This window comes from Myotis lucifugus, unplaced genomic scaffold (genome assembly GCF_000147115.1).
Source record: "Myotis lucifugus unplaced genomic scaffold, Myoluc2.0 scaffold_2, whole genome shotgun sequence".
Classification (NCBI taxonomy): Eukaryota; Metazoa; Chordata; class Mammalia; order Chiroptera; family Vespertilionidae; genus Myotis; species Myotis lucifugus.
This window is the reverse complement of record NW_005871050.1, coordinates 7,314,549-7,332,719: the sequence shown is the minus strand read 5'-3', so window position 1 is coordinate 7,332,719 and position 18,171 is coordinate 7,314,549. Positions and strand designations below refer to the sequence as shown.

Genomic DNA, 18,171 nt, shown 5'->3' with positions numbered 1-18,171 from the left:
CCTTAATAGTTAATGGAGAAGGATGTCTCTCAACACTGTTTTCCCTATTTGCCTTACCCTGTGACCCCCGCCAAGCAAAGCACAATAGTGAACATACTGTTAGTGTCCTTGACATTCAAGGCCCTTTCTGCCACCTCTCCTAAACAGACCGTATGCTTGAGCTTTACTTGAGTTGCATCCTCTATATACATGACTTCTTGTCCTACTACATTTTTTTCCATGCTCTTTCCTCTTCCTATTACTACCTATCCAATACCTATGTGTCCCTTTAAGAACCAGCACAAAAGCCACGTCCTCCATAAGCCTTCCCTGATTACTATTGCCCTCACTGCTCACTGCCTTCCTGAGATCCTGGGGCTATCATTACCTATCCCAGTCAGAAGTCACTGACTGATAAATACTGATTCAGAAACTGTCCCTATCCAAGCACTTCATTTTGAAGTTCCCAGTGAGAACAGAAATCTACCCATTATGGACTGTCATGATGTAAGGGATAGAGGCAAACAGATGAACTTCTGAAACAAACAAAAAATGAATGTATGATCCTGCAGGAATGGTAAGGAACAGACTATTCTTGGAAGGCCTCTCTCAAAGAGAAAGAACATACAGCCCTAGAAGAAGAAATGCTATCTCTAGTTGCCTCAACCCTGCCCTCCTCCTATTCTGAGCAGCCTGGTCTGCCCAGATTCACCCACTCCCAAGCATGCCCCCCACTGTTTCCCAGGCTCTTTCTCCCAGCCTTCATTATTCAGCCTAATCCAACTACTTAGCTGCTAATAGATGGAGAGCTCTAACAGATGCCTGGGGCCTTTTTCCTTTTTAGCCTCTCTCTACCTGATATACTCTGTGCTTTGTTCTCTGTAATCATGATACAGAGCAACACAGAAATCACATCAAACGTGACAATGTGCCACAGAAAGCACATAGCAGAAATGTATCCTGGGGCAAGCAGAGAGAGTGGGGCCTGCCTGGCAAAGTCCATGCCTGGATTAGTCCTAACCAGTTCCTGGACAGTAAGCCCCAGGCAGTGGGAGGGGAAAGTTAGACCCAGACAGAAGAAAATCAGCCTTTACTTTTAATCTACATGAACACAACCACTTTGTGAGAACATAGTTTTGTCACTATTTTAAACTCTAAGAATCTCAGGCACAGTCAGGTGAGAGGACTTTACCCAAGGCTACATACAACAGTTACAGTGTAGTAGAGACAGTATTTGAATCTAAATTTCCATGACTACAATGACAGCCTCTTTCTACTGGATCATGCTGTTTTCATATATTTTATCTAGGCTTTCTCTCCTAACATAATGGTGGGCACGCTGAGTGTGCTCAGCTCCTTTGCTTGGTTCTCTGCCTGGTTGATATGCCCCAAAGCCAACATTTGCTACTTACATTGTAAGATGTGAGATACCATCAACGCTGTACAGTTGTCACTGCATGGAAGCCTTCCTAGAGCCAAATCCTCCTTTATTTGAAGAGTAAAAAGATACCTGCAAGGAAGTTGGGGAAAAATCTCTTGAGAAAGAAACAGAAACAAAAAAGAAGCATATCCCTTCTCCCAGATCCAATATGTTTCAAGAATGAAACGGCACCCCCAGTCAGTAGGATGTTTTTGGGGGTGGTGAGTAATGCACAGGCTTTGCTTCAGCCCCAAACCAGTACTAGACCACAACTTGGTTGATCCAGCACTTTGGCAGGACTAACAGCCATTAGGAATCACCCTAGCCAAATCCTCCTGCCAACTTGAAGGAGTTGGCCAATCATCCTCTGGTGGTTTCTGCCACGTAGCAAAGCCACATACCCAGCCAGAGAGAAAGGGAAATCAGCAAGAATCAGCCTGCTCAGGAAGCCAGTACTGCTCTGTTTACAAAATACAATCAAGCACTCACTATCAAAACTATTTAAGAGGTTGGCAGGGCAATCACCCCATTTCACAATTATGGGAAGACAGAGACTAGGTGATTTGGGCAAGGTTAAATCACCCAAAGATAGTGAAACTGTGGCCAGAACTCAGATCTGCCACTGAATTTAGGCCTCCTCCTATTCTAAAGATCGTGTTTCAGAAATCAAAGACTTGAGACCACTCTTTTGCTCTGTGCAGAGTGCTGGGCTGGATCACCTTCTCTGTGTCACCACAGCCAAGGTAGCACTCTGTACAGAGCAGGTAAGGAATTACTATATACTGAATGGAAGGAAGACAAACTGCCCTTTTTCCACCAACAGATCATCAGGGACCCATAAAGTGCTGGTTGGTATCCAGAGCTTTGCCAAACAGATAGCATTTGTCTCACACTTTTAAGCCATTATCAAAGGAGAATCAACTTTTGAAAAGATGTATATAATTAAGATTCTACCACTGATTGCTTTATCTCATAGTCCAAAATTGGTTCCAATATTTTATTTTATACATTAAAACATTTATTGTATCTGCTGTGGGCATTTCCCTTTATTTATATAAAGCTCTGCCTGGACTTTTATTTAAAACCAATTAAGCCTTGAAGGCAATGTGGAGAATCAAAATTAATTTCAGGTGATAGATGACAACTCAGATTAGAAAACATACAAGTAAATTAGCAGGTAATTATTCAATTTACAAAAGCATTTGTTATTATAATCTTTCCTACTGTGTGCTCCCCAAATGAGTTAGAGATGATTCAATTAGAAATTATTATCTGCACACAAGTGTCAGAACTTATGTATTGGACCTAAACAAAGCATCCTTATCAAGTCATTTATAGTTAAGTATTCTTAGGTGGACCAATGAGGATAAAATAAAGGAATTCTAACTTTTGCCACTGCCTGATTTCAAATATAGATGTAAATACAATAATCAGCCTCAATTGCTAAAGGGAAAGTGAATTTCATTTTGCTCCTAGCAAGAAAAGAAAATGAAACTTCTCGTCATTTGACACGTTCATTGCTGTTAAGAAGGCAGCTGTCTGCTACAAATACCAAATCCTTGCTCTGAACAGCTGATGAATCATTTATCATCACATTGATTTTCTCATTCTTTTTTGGTGGGGGGGAGAAAGTTTATCTCCATCAAAACTGTTCACAATTTGAGACTCAACTGAAATAGGTTATGGGCAATTAATATAGTTACCAAGAAATCAAGCTATCTAGGAAAGTGGCCTACAACTCACAAATGTGGAGAGAATTAGCAGAGAGAGAGAGAGAGAGAGAGAGAGAGACTGATTTGTGAAAGGTGACTTCTGCAAAGACCCCTCATAAAAGAAGCATCCCTGTAGAAAAGGGGTGAAACAGAGAATTCAGGGAGAATAACTGCCAACTAAGTCACTCTAGCTCCCAGGACCTGTTTCTCATCTGTAAACAAAGAGGACTGGACTAGATTATCTCATATATCTGTTATATCACTTCTACATGTAAAAGTCTAAGGACTGGAAAGCAGAGTAAGGTTTTGGGAAGTGTTATGTTGAAAATGTATCTTTGAAGAAGTAGATTTACATTATAATTTTAAAGGGCATTTTAAATAAGTACTAAAACACTTTTTAAAATGTTTTAGCCCTGGGCCGGGTGGCTCAGTCAGTAGGACTGGGTTGGGTTCATTTCCAAGTCAGGGCACATGCCTAGGTTGCAGGTTCAATCCCTCGCCCCAGTTGGGAGCTGTCAGGAGGCAACTGATCAATATTTCTCTCTCATATTGATGTTTCTCCCTCCCTTTCTCTCCTTCTCTCCCTTCTCCTCCCTCTAAAATTCAATGATAATGTTCTTGGGTGAGGAAATAAATAAATAAAAAATAAACAAACAAACAAATAAAATGTTTTATACATTTTAACTTTTTAATTTTTATAAGTAAAAATATTTTACTTTTATAAAGTTTAAAAATTTATCATTATAAATTATAAGTGAATTATAGTAAAATGTTAATAATATTTAATTATTAAATAATAATAATAAAATTGCCAATAATGTATATTAAACATTATAAATAATTTATAAAAATGTATACTTTTTACTTTTTAAATTTTTTATAAGTATATAGTATCATCATTTTCTACCTATGGGATACACACACACACACACACACACACTTTTTAATATCCATAAAATCAGCTGGCATTACACTTGTGCTGTCAAGCTGCCCTCTGATTTGAGCACAGATGCAATGAAGGCAAGCACTCTGTTGCAGCAGTTAATGGCATAACCCGCAAGTGGGCACCCATGCTAGCTACCACTTCTAGAACACCCCCCTTCTCTGTGAAGTCCCCATGCTTTGGAAGAGTAACATTTTGGGTACTAGCCAAGCCCTTCTTCTCTCCAGCTCCTCACCATCTTCCAGAGAGTGACATTGAGAGCCAAGCCATCCAAAGACAATAAGCCCCTTCCCTGGTAAATGGAGAATAATAATTCTTAAGTAACATCATACAACAGACACACAGGTAAGTACTAACCTTGTAAGCTCTTCTTGTAGATGTCCAGGGTCCACTGGGAAAAATTTCACCATAAATTTGAAAACAACCTCCTTAGGATCTTAAAACACAATATCTCCATAAGTTTTATTTACATGTCCATCACAACAGGTATAGGTGTTTACACACACACACACACACACACACACACACACACACACACATATTCCCCTCTATCTTCCCTCCTCTCCCCATCACTCCCTCACAGACTTTTAATTTTTCACATTTGTAAGATGCTGCTATTTCTCTATTGTGTCTCTATGTGAATAGCAATTAAGAATATTCTCCTGACCCTCTTCCTATCCTCCTTCCCTTTGAGTTTCTTTTCCTAAAGATGTGCCTCTTAGGGGCCTACTGTGTCCTCTCTTAAGAAGTGCCTCATTTTGAAAAATGTCCCACTTGCTTCTTTGAATTCTGCATTCCTGGTTGAGAGAAGTATCCTGCTTTAAAAGCAGGTGAGTATCACCTAGTTGAAGGATCTCATAAAGGGAACCAGAAGAAGTATGGTCTGATGCCTCTATGTATCTTAAAATCTACATTAAAACATATCTATCTGCTTGCCTTCATTCCTACTTGCATTGAAAATCAGAAACTCTGCAGCTTGCAGAATTTAGCATCATTCAGCAAATATTTTTTAAGCCAAGCACTGTACTAGACAGATATATATATATATATATATATATATATATATATATAGCCAGTGTCTGTGATGACCATGATGACCAAATGACTGGTCACCATGAGGTGCATTGAGCACCTCTCGGTCTCTCCCCCCTGGCCCACAAGCGGGGCCAGGCAGGACTGGGGACTGGCGAGTGGTCTGAACAGCTGACCTCTTGGTCCCTGCCCCTGGCCTGCAGGCTCTGATGGATCAGCGATGGTGAACAGGGGAATCGGAATGGGTGGCGGGAGGACCAGGCTGGCTGTCAGGCAGTTGGAATCACCAGCTCATCTACAGCTGTTCAGGGGCTCAGGCCTGCGGGAAAGCAGGCACCAGCGAATTCACTTCCATGCATGTGCGCCCGGCCTGCTGTTGATGTGTGCTGCCCGCTCGGGGCCGCTCACTCTGAGGCAGGTAGGTCGGGGACATGCCCCGCAGCTTCCCTCAGCACCTCAAGCCCCAGCAGCAGCAGCAGTGGTGGCAGCAGCATGAGCAGCCCCGACTGGGCAGCACGTTCCATCAGTGGTCGGCCCAGTGTACACGCATGGAGGTGAAGTCACCAGCACCTGCTTTCCCACAAGCCAGAGCCCCCAAGCAGCCGGGGATGAGCTGGTGATCCCAAAGGCCTGACAGCCTGGTGGCGGAGGTGGCGTTCAGCCTGGGCACTGGTAATCGGGGAGAAGATGGCCCTGATGGCAGGAGGCTAGGCCCTAGGGTAGGGGTCCTCGAACTACGGCCCGCGGGCCACATGCAAATACAAATATTGTATTTGTTCCCGTTTTGTTTTTTTACTTCAAAATAAGATATGTGCAGTGTGCATAGGAATTTGTTCATAGTGTGTGTTTTTTTAAACTATAGTCCGGCCCTCCAACGGTCTAAGGGACAGTGAACTGGCCCCCTGTTTAAAAAGTTTGAGAACCCCTGCTCTAGGGACCCTATCCATACAATTTCGTGCACTGGGCCTCTAGTTGGAAATAAAATGACAATAAAGCACTCATATTCTGGTATAAGAGACAGACATCTAGACAGACAATTACAGTGCCACCAAGTGTTGTAAGCACTGAGTACTGGGGAAGCACATGAGGGAAACAAAAGAGTTTGGAGAAGGTCAAGGAAAGCTTCCTATAAGAATTGAAATCTGAGTAGGGTTGCTAGATTTACCAAATAAAATACAGGATTCCCAGTTAAATTTGAATCTCAGATAAGTGATTGCATGGGACATACATATACAAGGAAATTATCTTTTGTTTATTGGAAATTCCAACTTAGTTTGGCATCCTTTATTTTATCTGAGAAGCCTACAGATGAAGTTAGTTTAGCCAAAATCAGGAGGGGTAGGAATATGATACAAAGTGATCAGTGGCAGAAGTAAAGCTAGAAATGCAGGCAGAGTTCAGTGTTTTATGGATCATTCTAATGAGTTTATACTTTATTCTAAGGGCAATATGGAGCCATGGAAGCTTTGTAAACAGAACAGTGATATGGTCAGACTGGTATTTTCAATAGTTCCCTTTGGGAGTAGTGTACATGATGAGTTAGGGGGAATCAGTTCAGAAGCTGTTGGAATAATGTGACATTATCATTTTGCGGTGGGAAAGAGACTGAGCTGTGGAAAGCACCAACATGTAAAGAACAGGTGAGAGAAGAGACACTATAAGAGAATGTTTCACAAAGTGTTGACTGAAATCCACCAGCATCAGAAACACCAGTGGAATTTGTTGAAAATGCAGTAATGAGGCCAAATAATCTGTATTTTAACAAGAACTCCAAATAATCCTAATACACACTAAAATTTGAGAACCACCACACTAGATTGTGATATACAGGGGAGGTGTATTTCATAATTGTAGGCACTCAAATATGAACTGAAATGAATGAATAATGTCTGTGACAGGATAAAACAAAAACATCTTCAGGCAGAAGGTGAGTGGCATTGCAGATTAACATCAAGGATGCTCAAAGGTTTGTAATGCTAGAACCTGAAATATATTCCCAGAGCCAATCCACGGAGTGCTATAATTACCAGGCTTCTTCAAATTCAATCAAAGATCCAGCAGCATGATTTTCTTCATCTCAGGGAAAGTTAAAATGATTTTCTAAATTGCTGAATTTACTAGACGTATGAAGGATTAAAATAATACATCAAAGCCATTTTCTTCCCTTATATTAATGTGAGGAATAGTGTGGCACTACTGAAATATTTTGAAGTTTTAGCTGGGAATTATATTCCTTAAATTATTTTCCATACTTACTTTTTACTTGTTTTGTAATAGGCTTCAGAAGTTCCAACCAGACCTGCAATAATATCAATGAAAAAATTGGTAGAACATGGCATTGAATTCATCTTTCTTTTTTGGTACCAGATAAAAGTAAACATGAAATAAATAAATACCAAGACTATTTAGACTTCTAAAAATAGAAAAACAATGACTGAGCTGAGGTACCTCCACCACACTCAATCTGCCCCTTGTATTTTCTCAATGACAGTGAACATTATTGATCTATAACCTCTTTGTTGTTGACATTTGAATCACTGCTCCCCTGCCTGTCGGATGACAGAGGTGTCATATACAAGGCTCATTAGTAGCTATAAAAACTAATGAAGGCATTTGGCTCCATGTTTGAATCCTACAGCCCCCAAATGCCAGCTTAACAGGTATAATGAGCCTTTCTGGGAAGGTGCCAGATAACAGGGAGGACACAGCAGGAAGAATATAGGGAATATTAAGACTTTAGAGAGGGGAAAGGAAAGTCCCCTGAAGACTCATTAGAGCAGTGGTTCTCAACCTTCTGGCCCTTTAAATACAGTTCCTCATGTTGTGACCCAACCATAACATTATTTTCGTTGCTACTTCATAACTGTAATGTTGCTACTGTTACGAATCGTAATGTAAATATCTGATATGCAGGATGGTCTTAGCGACTCCTGTGAAAGGGTCGTTCGACAGCCAAAGGGGTCGCAACCCACAGGTTGAGAACCACTGCATTAGAGAGTTTAGGAGTCAATTCTGGAGGTTGAGGTTCAGCCTCTGGAAAGTCAAAATAGACAAAGCATAGATAGCTGTTCACTGAGTGACAAAAGAGGAGCATGGGGCAGAAGAGTTTGTGTTTGGCAAACTGAGGTGACTTAAGAGAGAAGTTATTTTGCAAGGGTTTAACTTTTTTTCCATTTTTCAGTCAGCGGTTTGAGCCTTATATACCTAGCTACAAACTGCATTTAGAAGCAATTGTAGACACGAAGAACCAACTTACATTATTTCCAGAATGGCTACAGAATTCTAGTCCAAAATATTCCTTTTCAGCAAGGTTTAGATGGCTGCAACTCAGGTTAAACAGCGCCTTCCCAGATGACTTTTGCTGAACAAAACAAAGAGACCATAGCACAATTTGCATTCCTAACCTGATATCACTGCAGTGTGCATAAATGGTAGAAGTGATAAGACTCTTCAAACACTGTTTCCCTTGAGCACTATTTAGAAGTGCTGCACCCCCCACCCCCAAAAGATGTTGAGTTTTACAGGTAGATCCATGCATCTATCTATAAATTGTTTTAGGGGTATACCTTAAAAGGTCTCAGACTAATGATAAATCCTCTTGGAAAAACAGAGCCTTGAACTTAACTATGGCTAGACCTGAAAATCTACCCTTTCAATAGAATTCTTTAATCAATTCATCACACAGGCAATTTGAATGATTTTCCCGAAATTGACAGTTTAATCAAGATGCAGATCTGACCTGCTTAAAATCCTTCAGTGACTCCCCTCAGGATAAAATCTATTCTCCTTAACATCATAAGCTGGCCCTCTCTCCCTAAGGCAGCTCCGCCTGCCCCTCCCCCTCCCCAACACTTTCCTCTAATAATTACAGCCTGCTCCTAGTTCCCCACGCATGTCAAGTAGTTTCATTCCTCTATGCTTCTGCTCATATCGTTCCTTCTACACAGACCACACTTCCCACATTTCTTTGGTTTGGCTTACTCCTACTCTGCTCAGATGTCATCTCCCTGGGATAGGCAGCCTTCTCTGGAACCTATCAGCAACAGGTTGAGCCAAGAGCACACTTGCTTACCTCAAATGTGTCATTTCTTACACAGGATGTCTGTTAGACTGAATTCCTTCATAAAGGGACCTTGTTTTTTTTTTCTTTCTTGGTATGCACCAGGTCTAACAGAGCCAGGCACATAGTAGGAGCTCCTGAATGTTTGTTGATCCAATATGAAGTTTACCAAATTATTCATATGAACTCCTTGAGTAGATTTCTTTTTGCAGCTTTTCATTTCATTCACAGAAAGCCACATGTTTTGTTTTGTTTTGTTGCTTTTTGTTTTTTGTTTTTCATGAAGCCCACACACACTGTGGGCACAAAACAGCCCATTTCTTATGCTTCTCTGAGAACTGGAGCTTTGAAGAATTCTCTGTGAAAATCTCTCTGAGCTGAGTGTGGCTGCTGAACCCCGGGGTTGATGTTTGCAGGGAGGACTGTGATGGCACATTTGGGCACAGGCTATTAGCCACAAAGACGATGCTGAAAATCCCTAGTTAAAGCCAAGTCACACGGTGCTAGAGTGCTGCAAAGAAAGCCGAGTGCAAGAAAATGTAGTTGGAAATCACTGACCCATAGAATTAACAGCAACCTTGAGAGGTCAAAAAGTCCAGCTACCCTCTCTCCTCCCCCTGCCGGCTCCCCTCAAGACAGTACCACACTGAACTAAGCCCACATCTGGGATTTAATAGCTTCCAGGAAGGCGGGGTACCCCTCCCCCTTCCCCCAGCAACCAAAAATACTCCCCTCTCCCCTGGACTTCTCTCCACTTGGTTATTCTGTCCCAAGTTCCACCAACTGGGTATTCCTGTGGGTTAGCCAAGGTCCTATTTTTAAATGCAAATAGGCCACAAAGGGTGAAACCTACTGCATCCCTAGCGCCTTGAGTGAGCTGAAGAAAAAGGGTTTGATTTTATGTGGCAGGTCACATTAGAACTATGGTCCAGGAAAAAGGTGTCATGGCAGAAGTTGTAGGGCATGGAAAGGGGCAGTGGGGGAGGGGTCGTCTGGTAGGGAGGAGGGAGGAGAAGTTTTTGCCTAGGGCAAGTGCTGACACAGACCATTCCAGACAGATGAAATCACTTCTATTTTTAAAGTCCTCCAGGCAAGGAGCTACCACAAAATTTTTCTTATTAAAAATTTTTTCTAAAGACAGATATGACAGCAATATTTTTTCCTACACCAAAGAAACACTTCAGTCATGTGAACTAAATTCCGTCACAGGCTCCAGTTTCTTTGCAAACAATTTAAGAAATTCAACATTTTTCATTTTCTTCCTCATTTTTTATTATTTTTTCCCCATCCTGGTGCTTAATCCTCTCCATCATAGCCACCACATTCCATGTGTTTGTACATGTAAATGTTTCAGCAGTCACAAAGAATATATAACCATTCTTGTAAGGTTTCCAATCAAGGCTTCCTTTTTGCTCCCTTATGTAAGATCCCATAATATGTTTATAAGAATAATCCCCTGATTCTTCCATCCCAGTACATGTTGCCAACTGGCTTTAAAAGCCTTTGGCATTTATGCATTTGAAGGTCAGACACTCATGTGACTCAATTTCTCCACCCCCATCTTGGGGAGAGACATTTCCCTTTAGTCCTCCATAATGTACATTGAAATTGGTCAGCATTGTGGAATGTGTTGCATAATAGGTAAGGTCTTGGTTCTGTCTCAACATGTAGCCTTTAAATTTTTTCAAACATTATGATCCAATTCCTCAATTTTTATGTTATGATTCTTTTCCTCATAATATCTCTTTATATACAACTTTCTTATTTTCTCTTTTCTGGACTTCCGATTCTCTTTTCAATTGCTTGTTCTTGTTTAAGCTACCACTTTTCAATATTTTAATCAAGCTCCTTAGTGGATCTAAACTCTTTACCACAGTCCTCCCACTTAGGGAATTAGAACTCCAAGCTTGCATCCCATCATATCCCAATCATCCTTGGATTATAGTAGAGCGTTATATATATAAAACGTTTCACAATGTGTATTTATGGTCTGCAATTTACAAACTGGATCTTCACAATTGGACACTGATTTCTGGGAGCTCCAAACTTATCTTCTCATGAAAACAATAATATTCAAATTGACCACCTCTAAAAAAAATTAAAAAACAAAACAAAAAACAAACAAACAACAATCTACCAAAATGTCTGTGCACTTAGAGGAATCATATAAAGCAATTGTTTTTAAAAACCTGAATTATAATCCTGCTCTATCTATTTACTAAGATTGGGGGGAATCTTTTAGGTCACAGATTCACCCACCTTTTTCAGACACCTTAAGACAGAAACCATGTGTTTGAATACCTGGCTTTATGTTCAGTACCTGGCCAAGAATGGCCATTCTCAATAAATGTTTACTGAAGAAATGAATGGGCCCTGGCCCTTGTGGTTTAGTTGGTTGAGCATCGTCCCATGCACTGAGAGGTTGCCAGTTCAATTCCCAGTCAGGGCACATGCCCGGTTTCAGGCTCAGTCCCCAGTAAGGCGTGTGCAGGAGGCAGCTGACCAATGTTTCTATTCCATAAATGTTTCTCTCTCTTTCTCTCTCTCTCTCTTTCTGCCTCTCCCTTTGTCTCTTTCTAACAATCAATAAAAAACATATTTTTAAAAAGAAAGTAATGGATCCAAACATTCAACTTGATTAATATACATTAATTAAGACAGTTCTCTCAGGAGGAAGAATAAATTAGTCACTATGTGGCCTAGAGCAATTTACTGAACCTTTCTGAGCCTAGGTTTATGAATCTATAGAATGAAGGTAACAGTAGTATTCTCATAAAGGTGTTGTAAGGATTAAACAAGATAATTCACATCAACGTCTTAGTACAGTGCCTGGCAAATCATATAACTTAAGGCATGCACATGTAAAGATAAATGCATAGAAGAGTCTGGACTGACATTCCAAATGTTAAGAGCATTTTCCCTGCAGAGGGGATAAGTTAAAGGGAACTTTAACTTTTTATTCTGTACATATCTAGATTTATTTTTTAAATGAGCAAGGATGTAAAAACTCTCTTTGAGAAAGTTAACCCCTATTTTGTAAAACTACTGTTTGGAATTCTCTGCTATTCTTTAGACGGCCTCTTATTCTAAAAAAAAAATAACTTTGCTTTCTAGCCTGCTTTAGCCTGCTTGAATAATGAGGAAGATAAACTTAGCTGTCTGACCTTGTAGGCCAGAGACTAGATAACCCCATACTCTCAATGCCATGCCAGGTGCATTTTTTAATTGGATAGAACTGTGTAGTTTTCAAGGCTACCAGAGAGATAACCACTAAGCACACATAGGGCTGGCTCTTTCATAAAAAGGGAAATTCTGCTTGCTCAGCTTAGAATTTGAATTCATTTTCTCTAAGCCCACAGCGATGAGTAAAGTGTAACTCCAAACTCTCTGAGCATTGTTTGATTTATTCCAGTTCTCTGTAACATCTTAACCAATTTCTGCTCAACAAGGCACAGATAATGCATTCCATTACCCCTCTAAAACATTGGCTGATGGGAGGATTTGAAGATGGCAGCCGGCGGGATGGCAGTGATGGGGAGAGTGTGAGTGAGTGAGGGAGCAAAAGGGGAATATGTAGACTTGTGTGGTGTGTGTGTGTGTGTGTGAGGGAGGGAGGGACAGTTAGATCCCACAAGAGTCTCTGGGGATGGCAGACCAGGCTCTCCTAAATGGGGAGCCCCTGCTACCACTGTAAGCACTCCTGGGTGGCTGGCTCTGGCACAGAAACCATGCCATCTTGAAGGGGAAAGCTGCTGTGACTAGGAGCCCAGCCTCATCTCCACCCACACTGGCCTCAGACACCATCCTGGACCCTTCAGCCACTCTGGCCAAAGACCTGCTACCTCATCTGCAGACTCACAGACTCTGGGACTCCAGCCTCCCCAGCTGCAGACTCCTGTGAGCACTGGAGTGTGCTTCCCTCCCACCAAGCCCGCTGCTTCAGACACAGGTCCCAGGCAACTCCGTGCCTGGACCCATCTATGAGTCTTGGAGTGTGGGACTCTCCTGCCAAGCCCGCAGCTTCACCACAGGCCCCGCGAGACTTGGCAACTAGACCCTTTGGTGAGTCTTGGAGTGCACTCCTCCTTACAACCACACTGGTTCAGCCATAGGCCCCATGCGACTTGGCAACTGGACCCCTTGGTGAGACTTGGACTGGGGACTCCTACTGCCAAGCAGGCCACAGGCTCCACTCCCCGGCTTGGTCAGAGCCTTCGGGCTAGTGCAGGCTCCACCTCCCTCCATCCACCACACAGACAAAGCTGTCACCTGGTGCATGCCCTACCCCTGGACCAAGTCAGAGCTGCTGGTGGGACCTAGTGAGCCCAGCCACAGGTCATGGGACTATGCTGCATGTGTGCTGCCAGAGGGACCTAGGATGCCATCCTGCCTTGGGTGCTGGGCTTCACAGTGCATTGCATGCCAGAGGGCTCTGGGACCTCACAGGGAATTGCAAACCAAAGGAATTGTACATGTGCCCCCACTGACCTCAAGATTCTGAAATGGACTAGTAATGGACCAGAACTGGGGGAGAAGGGGGTACAACTCAGAGCAGAGATAACAAAGGTGTAAAACTCAAGGCACACCCAGGCTCCAGTCTAGCCAGTCCCAGATCATTGAACCGCTAGGGGCTGCAACACCTCAGACCCCAAGCAGGGAGCCCAGGGCCAAAAAAAGACAGCAAAAATAGGAAGACAAAGAAACAACCCCAAAAGGAAAGAAAAGGAGGGGGGGTCACCAGAAGAGAAACTAAATGAAATGGAGGCATGCAATATGTCAGAAAAAGAATTCAGAGTAAGGGTCATACAGTTTCTAAACTGGTGGGATTGAAAATCAACAACTTAGGTAAGAATCAAGGGGAAATGAAATGACAAGTGCTGGAGAGGATGCGGAGAAAAAATAACCCTCCTTCACTGCTGGTGGGAATGCAGACTGGTGCAGCCACTGTGGAAAATAGTATGGAGTTTCCTCAAAAAATTAAAAGTGGAACTGCCATTTGACCCAGTAATACCACTTCTAGGAATATATCCCAAGAAACACCAATCAGAAAGGATATATGCACCCCTATGTTCATAGCAGCACAATTTACAATAGCTAAGATTTGGAAACAGCCTAAGTGCCCATCAGCAGATGAGTGGATTAGAAAACAGTAGTACATTTACACAATGGAATACTATGTTGCTATAAAAAAAGAAGGAATTCTTACCATTTGCAGCAGCATGGATGAAACTGGAGAGCATTATGCTAAGTGAAATAAGCCAGTCAGTGAAAGTAAATACCACATGATCTCACTCATTTATGGATAATAAAGAATATTATAAACTGATGAACAAAAATAGATACAGTGGCAGAGAAGCATAAAACAGACTGTCAAACAACAGCGGGAAGGCTGGGGAGGGTAGGGGGGCAGGGGGGGTAACAGATCAACCAAAGAACTTGCATGTATGCATATAAGCATAACCAATGGACGCAAGACACTGGGAAGGGGGTGAGGGCATGTACCTTGTGGTAGGGGAGGCTGGGGGAAGGTCAATTGGGGAAAAAAAGGAGATATATGTACTACTATTTGTAATACTTTAAACAATAAAAATAAATAAAGGGACTGAATCAAGGGACTGAATCCAAGAATACTATACCCAGTAAGGGATACTCTATCCTCTTCAAAATTGAAGGGAAAATTCAGGAGCATTACAGACAAAAAAAAAAAAAAAAAAAGCTAAGGGAGTTTATCATACCAAGCCAGCAATGCAAAAAATGCTAAAGGGACTGTTGTAAAAATAAAAAAAATAGAAACTGAAGAAGGAACATAGGCATAAAGAATAAAAATGGGTACATACAAGAACCTATTAAAAATAACCTTAAACATAAATGGTTACATGCTCCAATCAAAAGACATTGAGTGGCTGAATGAATAAGAAAACATGATCCAGCCCTAACTGGTTTGGCTCAGTGGATAGAGTGTCAATCTGTGAACTCAAGGGTCCCAGGTTCGATTCCGGTCAAGGGCATGTACCTTGGTTGTGGGCACATCCCCAGTAGGGAGTGTGCAGGAGGCAGCTGATCAATGTTTCTCTCTCATCGATGTTTCTAACTCTCTATCCCTCTAGCTTCCTCTCTGTAAGAAATCAATAAAATATATTTTTTTAAAAAAGAAAACATGATCCATATATATGCTGTCTATAAGAGACTGACCTCAGAACAAGGGACTCACACAGACTGAAAGTGAAGGGATGGAAAAATAATTTTCAGGCAAATTGAAATGAAAAAAAAAAACAACCCTGGGGTAGCAATACTTATATCTGACAACATAGACCTCAAAGTGAAGGCCATACAAAAGATAAAAAAGGCCACTTCATAATACTAAAGGGATTGATACAAGAGGATATAACTCTGGTAAGAATATATGCACTCAATGCAGGAGCACCTAAATACATTAAAAAAAAACTTCTGGAAGATATCAAGACAGAGATCAACAGCAATACAATCATAGTAGGGGACTTTAACACCACATTGACATCACTGGATAAATCCTCTAGACCCATGGTCGGCAAACCACAGCTCGTGAGCCACATGCAGCTCTTTGGCCCCTTGAGTGTGGCTCTTCCACAAAATACCACGTGCAGGTGTGCACGTACAGTGCAATTGAAACTTCATGGCCCATGCGCAGAAGTCGGTATTTTGTGGAAGACCCGGTATTTTGTGGAAGAGCCACACTCAAGGGGCCAAAGAGCGGCAGTGGCTGCGGCCCGGGGTTTTGGGGGAGCCACAAGTTTGGCGAACCCCTGCCTCTAGGACCCAAAAAATCAACCAAAGAAAACAGCAATCCTAAATGACTCACTAGATCAGTGGACTTAATTGACATCTTCAGAACATTTACCCAAAGCTACAGAATATACATTCTTCTCAAGTGCATATGGAACATTTTCAAAGAAAGACCACATATTGGGTCACAGTAAAAATCTCTTCAAATTCAAGAAGACTGAAATCATATTAAGGATCTTCTCAGATCACAATGGTATAATATTAGAAATCAATTACAATAAAAACAATTAAAAAATTCAAACACTTGGAGGCTAAATAGCATGTTATTAAACAATGATTGGGTTACCAAGGAGATCAAAGAAGAAATAAAAAGCAGCCTGGTAACAAATGACAATGAAAACACAACAATCCAAAATGCATGGGACACAGTGAAAGCAGTCCTGAGAGGGGAGTTCATAGCATTACAGGCCTACCTCAAAAAACAAAAAACAAACAAAGAAAGAAAAAACACAAGAAAAACTGGTAATGAATTATCTAACTCTACAACTTAAAGAATTAGAAAGAGAGCAACAAGAAAAGCCCAGAGTGAGCAGAAGGAAGGAAGTAATAAAGATCAGAGTGGAAATAAATGGCATAGAGATAAAAAACAATAATACAACAGACCAATAAAATCATGAGCTGGTTCTTTGAAAAGATAAACAAGATTGATGAACCTCTAGTCAGGCTCACCAAGATGCAAAGAGGGAGGACTCAAATAAACAAAATCAGAAATGAAAGAGGTGAACAACAAACTCCACAGAAATACAAAGGATTGTAAAAAATACTATGAACAACCCTATTCCAACAAATTGGTCAACCTAGAAGAAATGGACATATTCCTAGAAAAATATGACCTTCGAAAACTCAATCAGGCAGTTTACTTTTTTTCAAAAATAAAAAATTTTGAATAGGCCAATAACTATGGAGGAAATTGGAGAAGTAATCAAAAAACTTCCAGCAAACAAAAGCCCTGATCCAGACAGAGTCACGGGGGAGTTTTACCAAACATTAAAAGAACTAAAAACTATACCCCTCAAACTATTTCAAAAAATTCAAGAGGAAGGAACACTTCCAAGCTCTTTCTATGAAGCCAGCATTACCCTAATCCCAAACCTAGATAAAGACACTACAAAGAAAGAGAATTACAGGCCAATATCCCTGACGAACATAGATGCTAAAATCCTTAAAAAAATTCTAGCAAATTGAATCCAGCATTACATTAGAAAGATCATACACCATGACCAAGTAGGATTTATTCTAGGGATGAAAGGATGGTAAAATATCCACAAATCAATAAATGTGATACATCACATAAACAAATTGAGAGAAAAAAAAATCACATAAACATATCAATTGATGCAGAAAAAGCATTTGGCAAAATCCAACACCCTTTCTTGATAAAAACTCTCAGCAAAATGGAAACAGAGGGATCATAACTCAACATAATAAAAGCCTTATATGACAAACATAAAGCCAACATCGTACTCAATGGGCAAAAACTAAAACCATTTCCCCTAAGAACAGGAACAAGACAGGGATGCCCACTTTCACCACTCCTGTTCAACATAGTACTGGAAGTGCTAGCCATAGCAATCAGACAAGAAGAAGAAATAAAAGGCATCCAAATTGGAAAAGAAGAAGTAAAACTGTCATTATTCACAGATGACATGATATTGTATATAAAAAACCTTAAAGACTCCATCAAAAAACTACTAGACGTAATAATTTTTTTCGGAAATGTAGCAGGATACAAAATTAACACCCAGAAATCTATGGATTTTTATACACCAATAATGAACTCCCAGAAAGAAAAACTAAAAAAAAAAAAAAAAATCCCATTTACCTTACAACAAAAAATTTAAGATACCTAGGAATAAACTTAATTAAAGAGGTAAATGACCTGTACTGGAAATCTACAGGACATTGAAAAAAGAGATAGAGGAAGACATAAATAAATTGAAGAATATACCATATTCATGGATTGGTGAAGTCAACATCATTAAAATGTCCATACTACCTAAAGCAATCTATTGATTCAATGCAATCCCCATTAAAATACTAATGTCATAGTTCACAGTTCTAGAACAAGCTCTCCAATAATTCATTTTGAATAATAAAAAAAGACCCCGAATAGCCTCAGGAATCCTGAGAAAGAAGAACAAAATAGGAGGGATCACAGTACTAGATATCAAGCTGTATTACAAATCCACTGTTCTCAAAACTG

General features: G+C 40.8%; 1 protein-coding gene across 2 annotated transcripts in view; it reads right to left on the bottom strand.

The window, feature by feature from the left end:
- Positions 1-18,171, bottom strand: part of FRMD7 (FERM domain containing 7) — a 62,455-nt gene that overhangs the window by 14,818 nt on the left and 29,466 nt on the right. The window contains exons 2-5 of one of the 2 annotated variants that reach the window (XM_006082088.3): positions 8,343-8,447; positions 7,343-7,385; positions 4,412-4,490; positions 1,392-1,489 (exon numbers count right to left, since the gene is read on the bottom strand). In XM_006082088.3, the coding sequence (XP_006082150.1) occupies positions 1,392-1,489; positions 4,412-4,490; positions 7,343-7,385; positions 8,343-8,447 (325 nt within the window). The remainder of the gene's footprint in view (positions 1-1,391; positions 1,490-4,411; positions 4,491-7,342; positions 7,386-8,342; positions 8,448-18,171) is intronic. The other variant, XM_006082089.3, reaches the window with a different exon arrangement.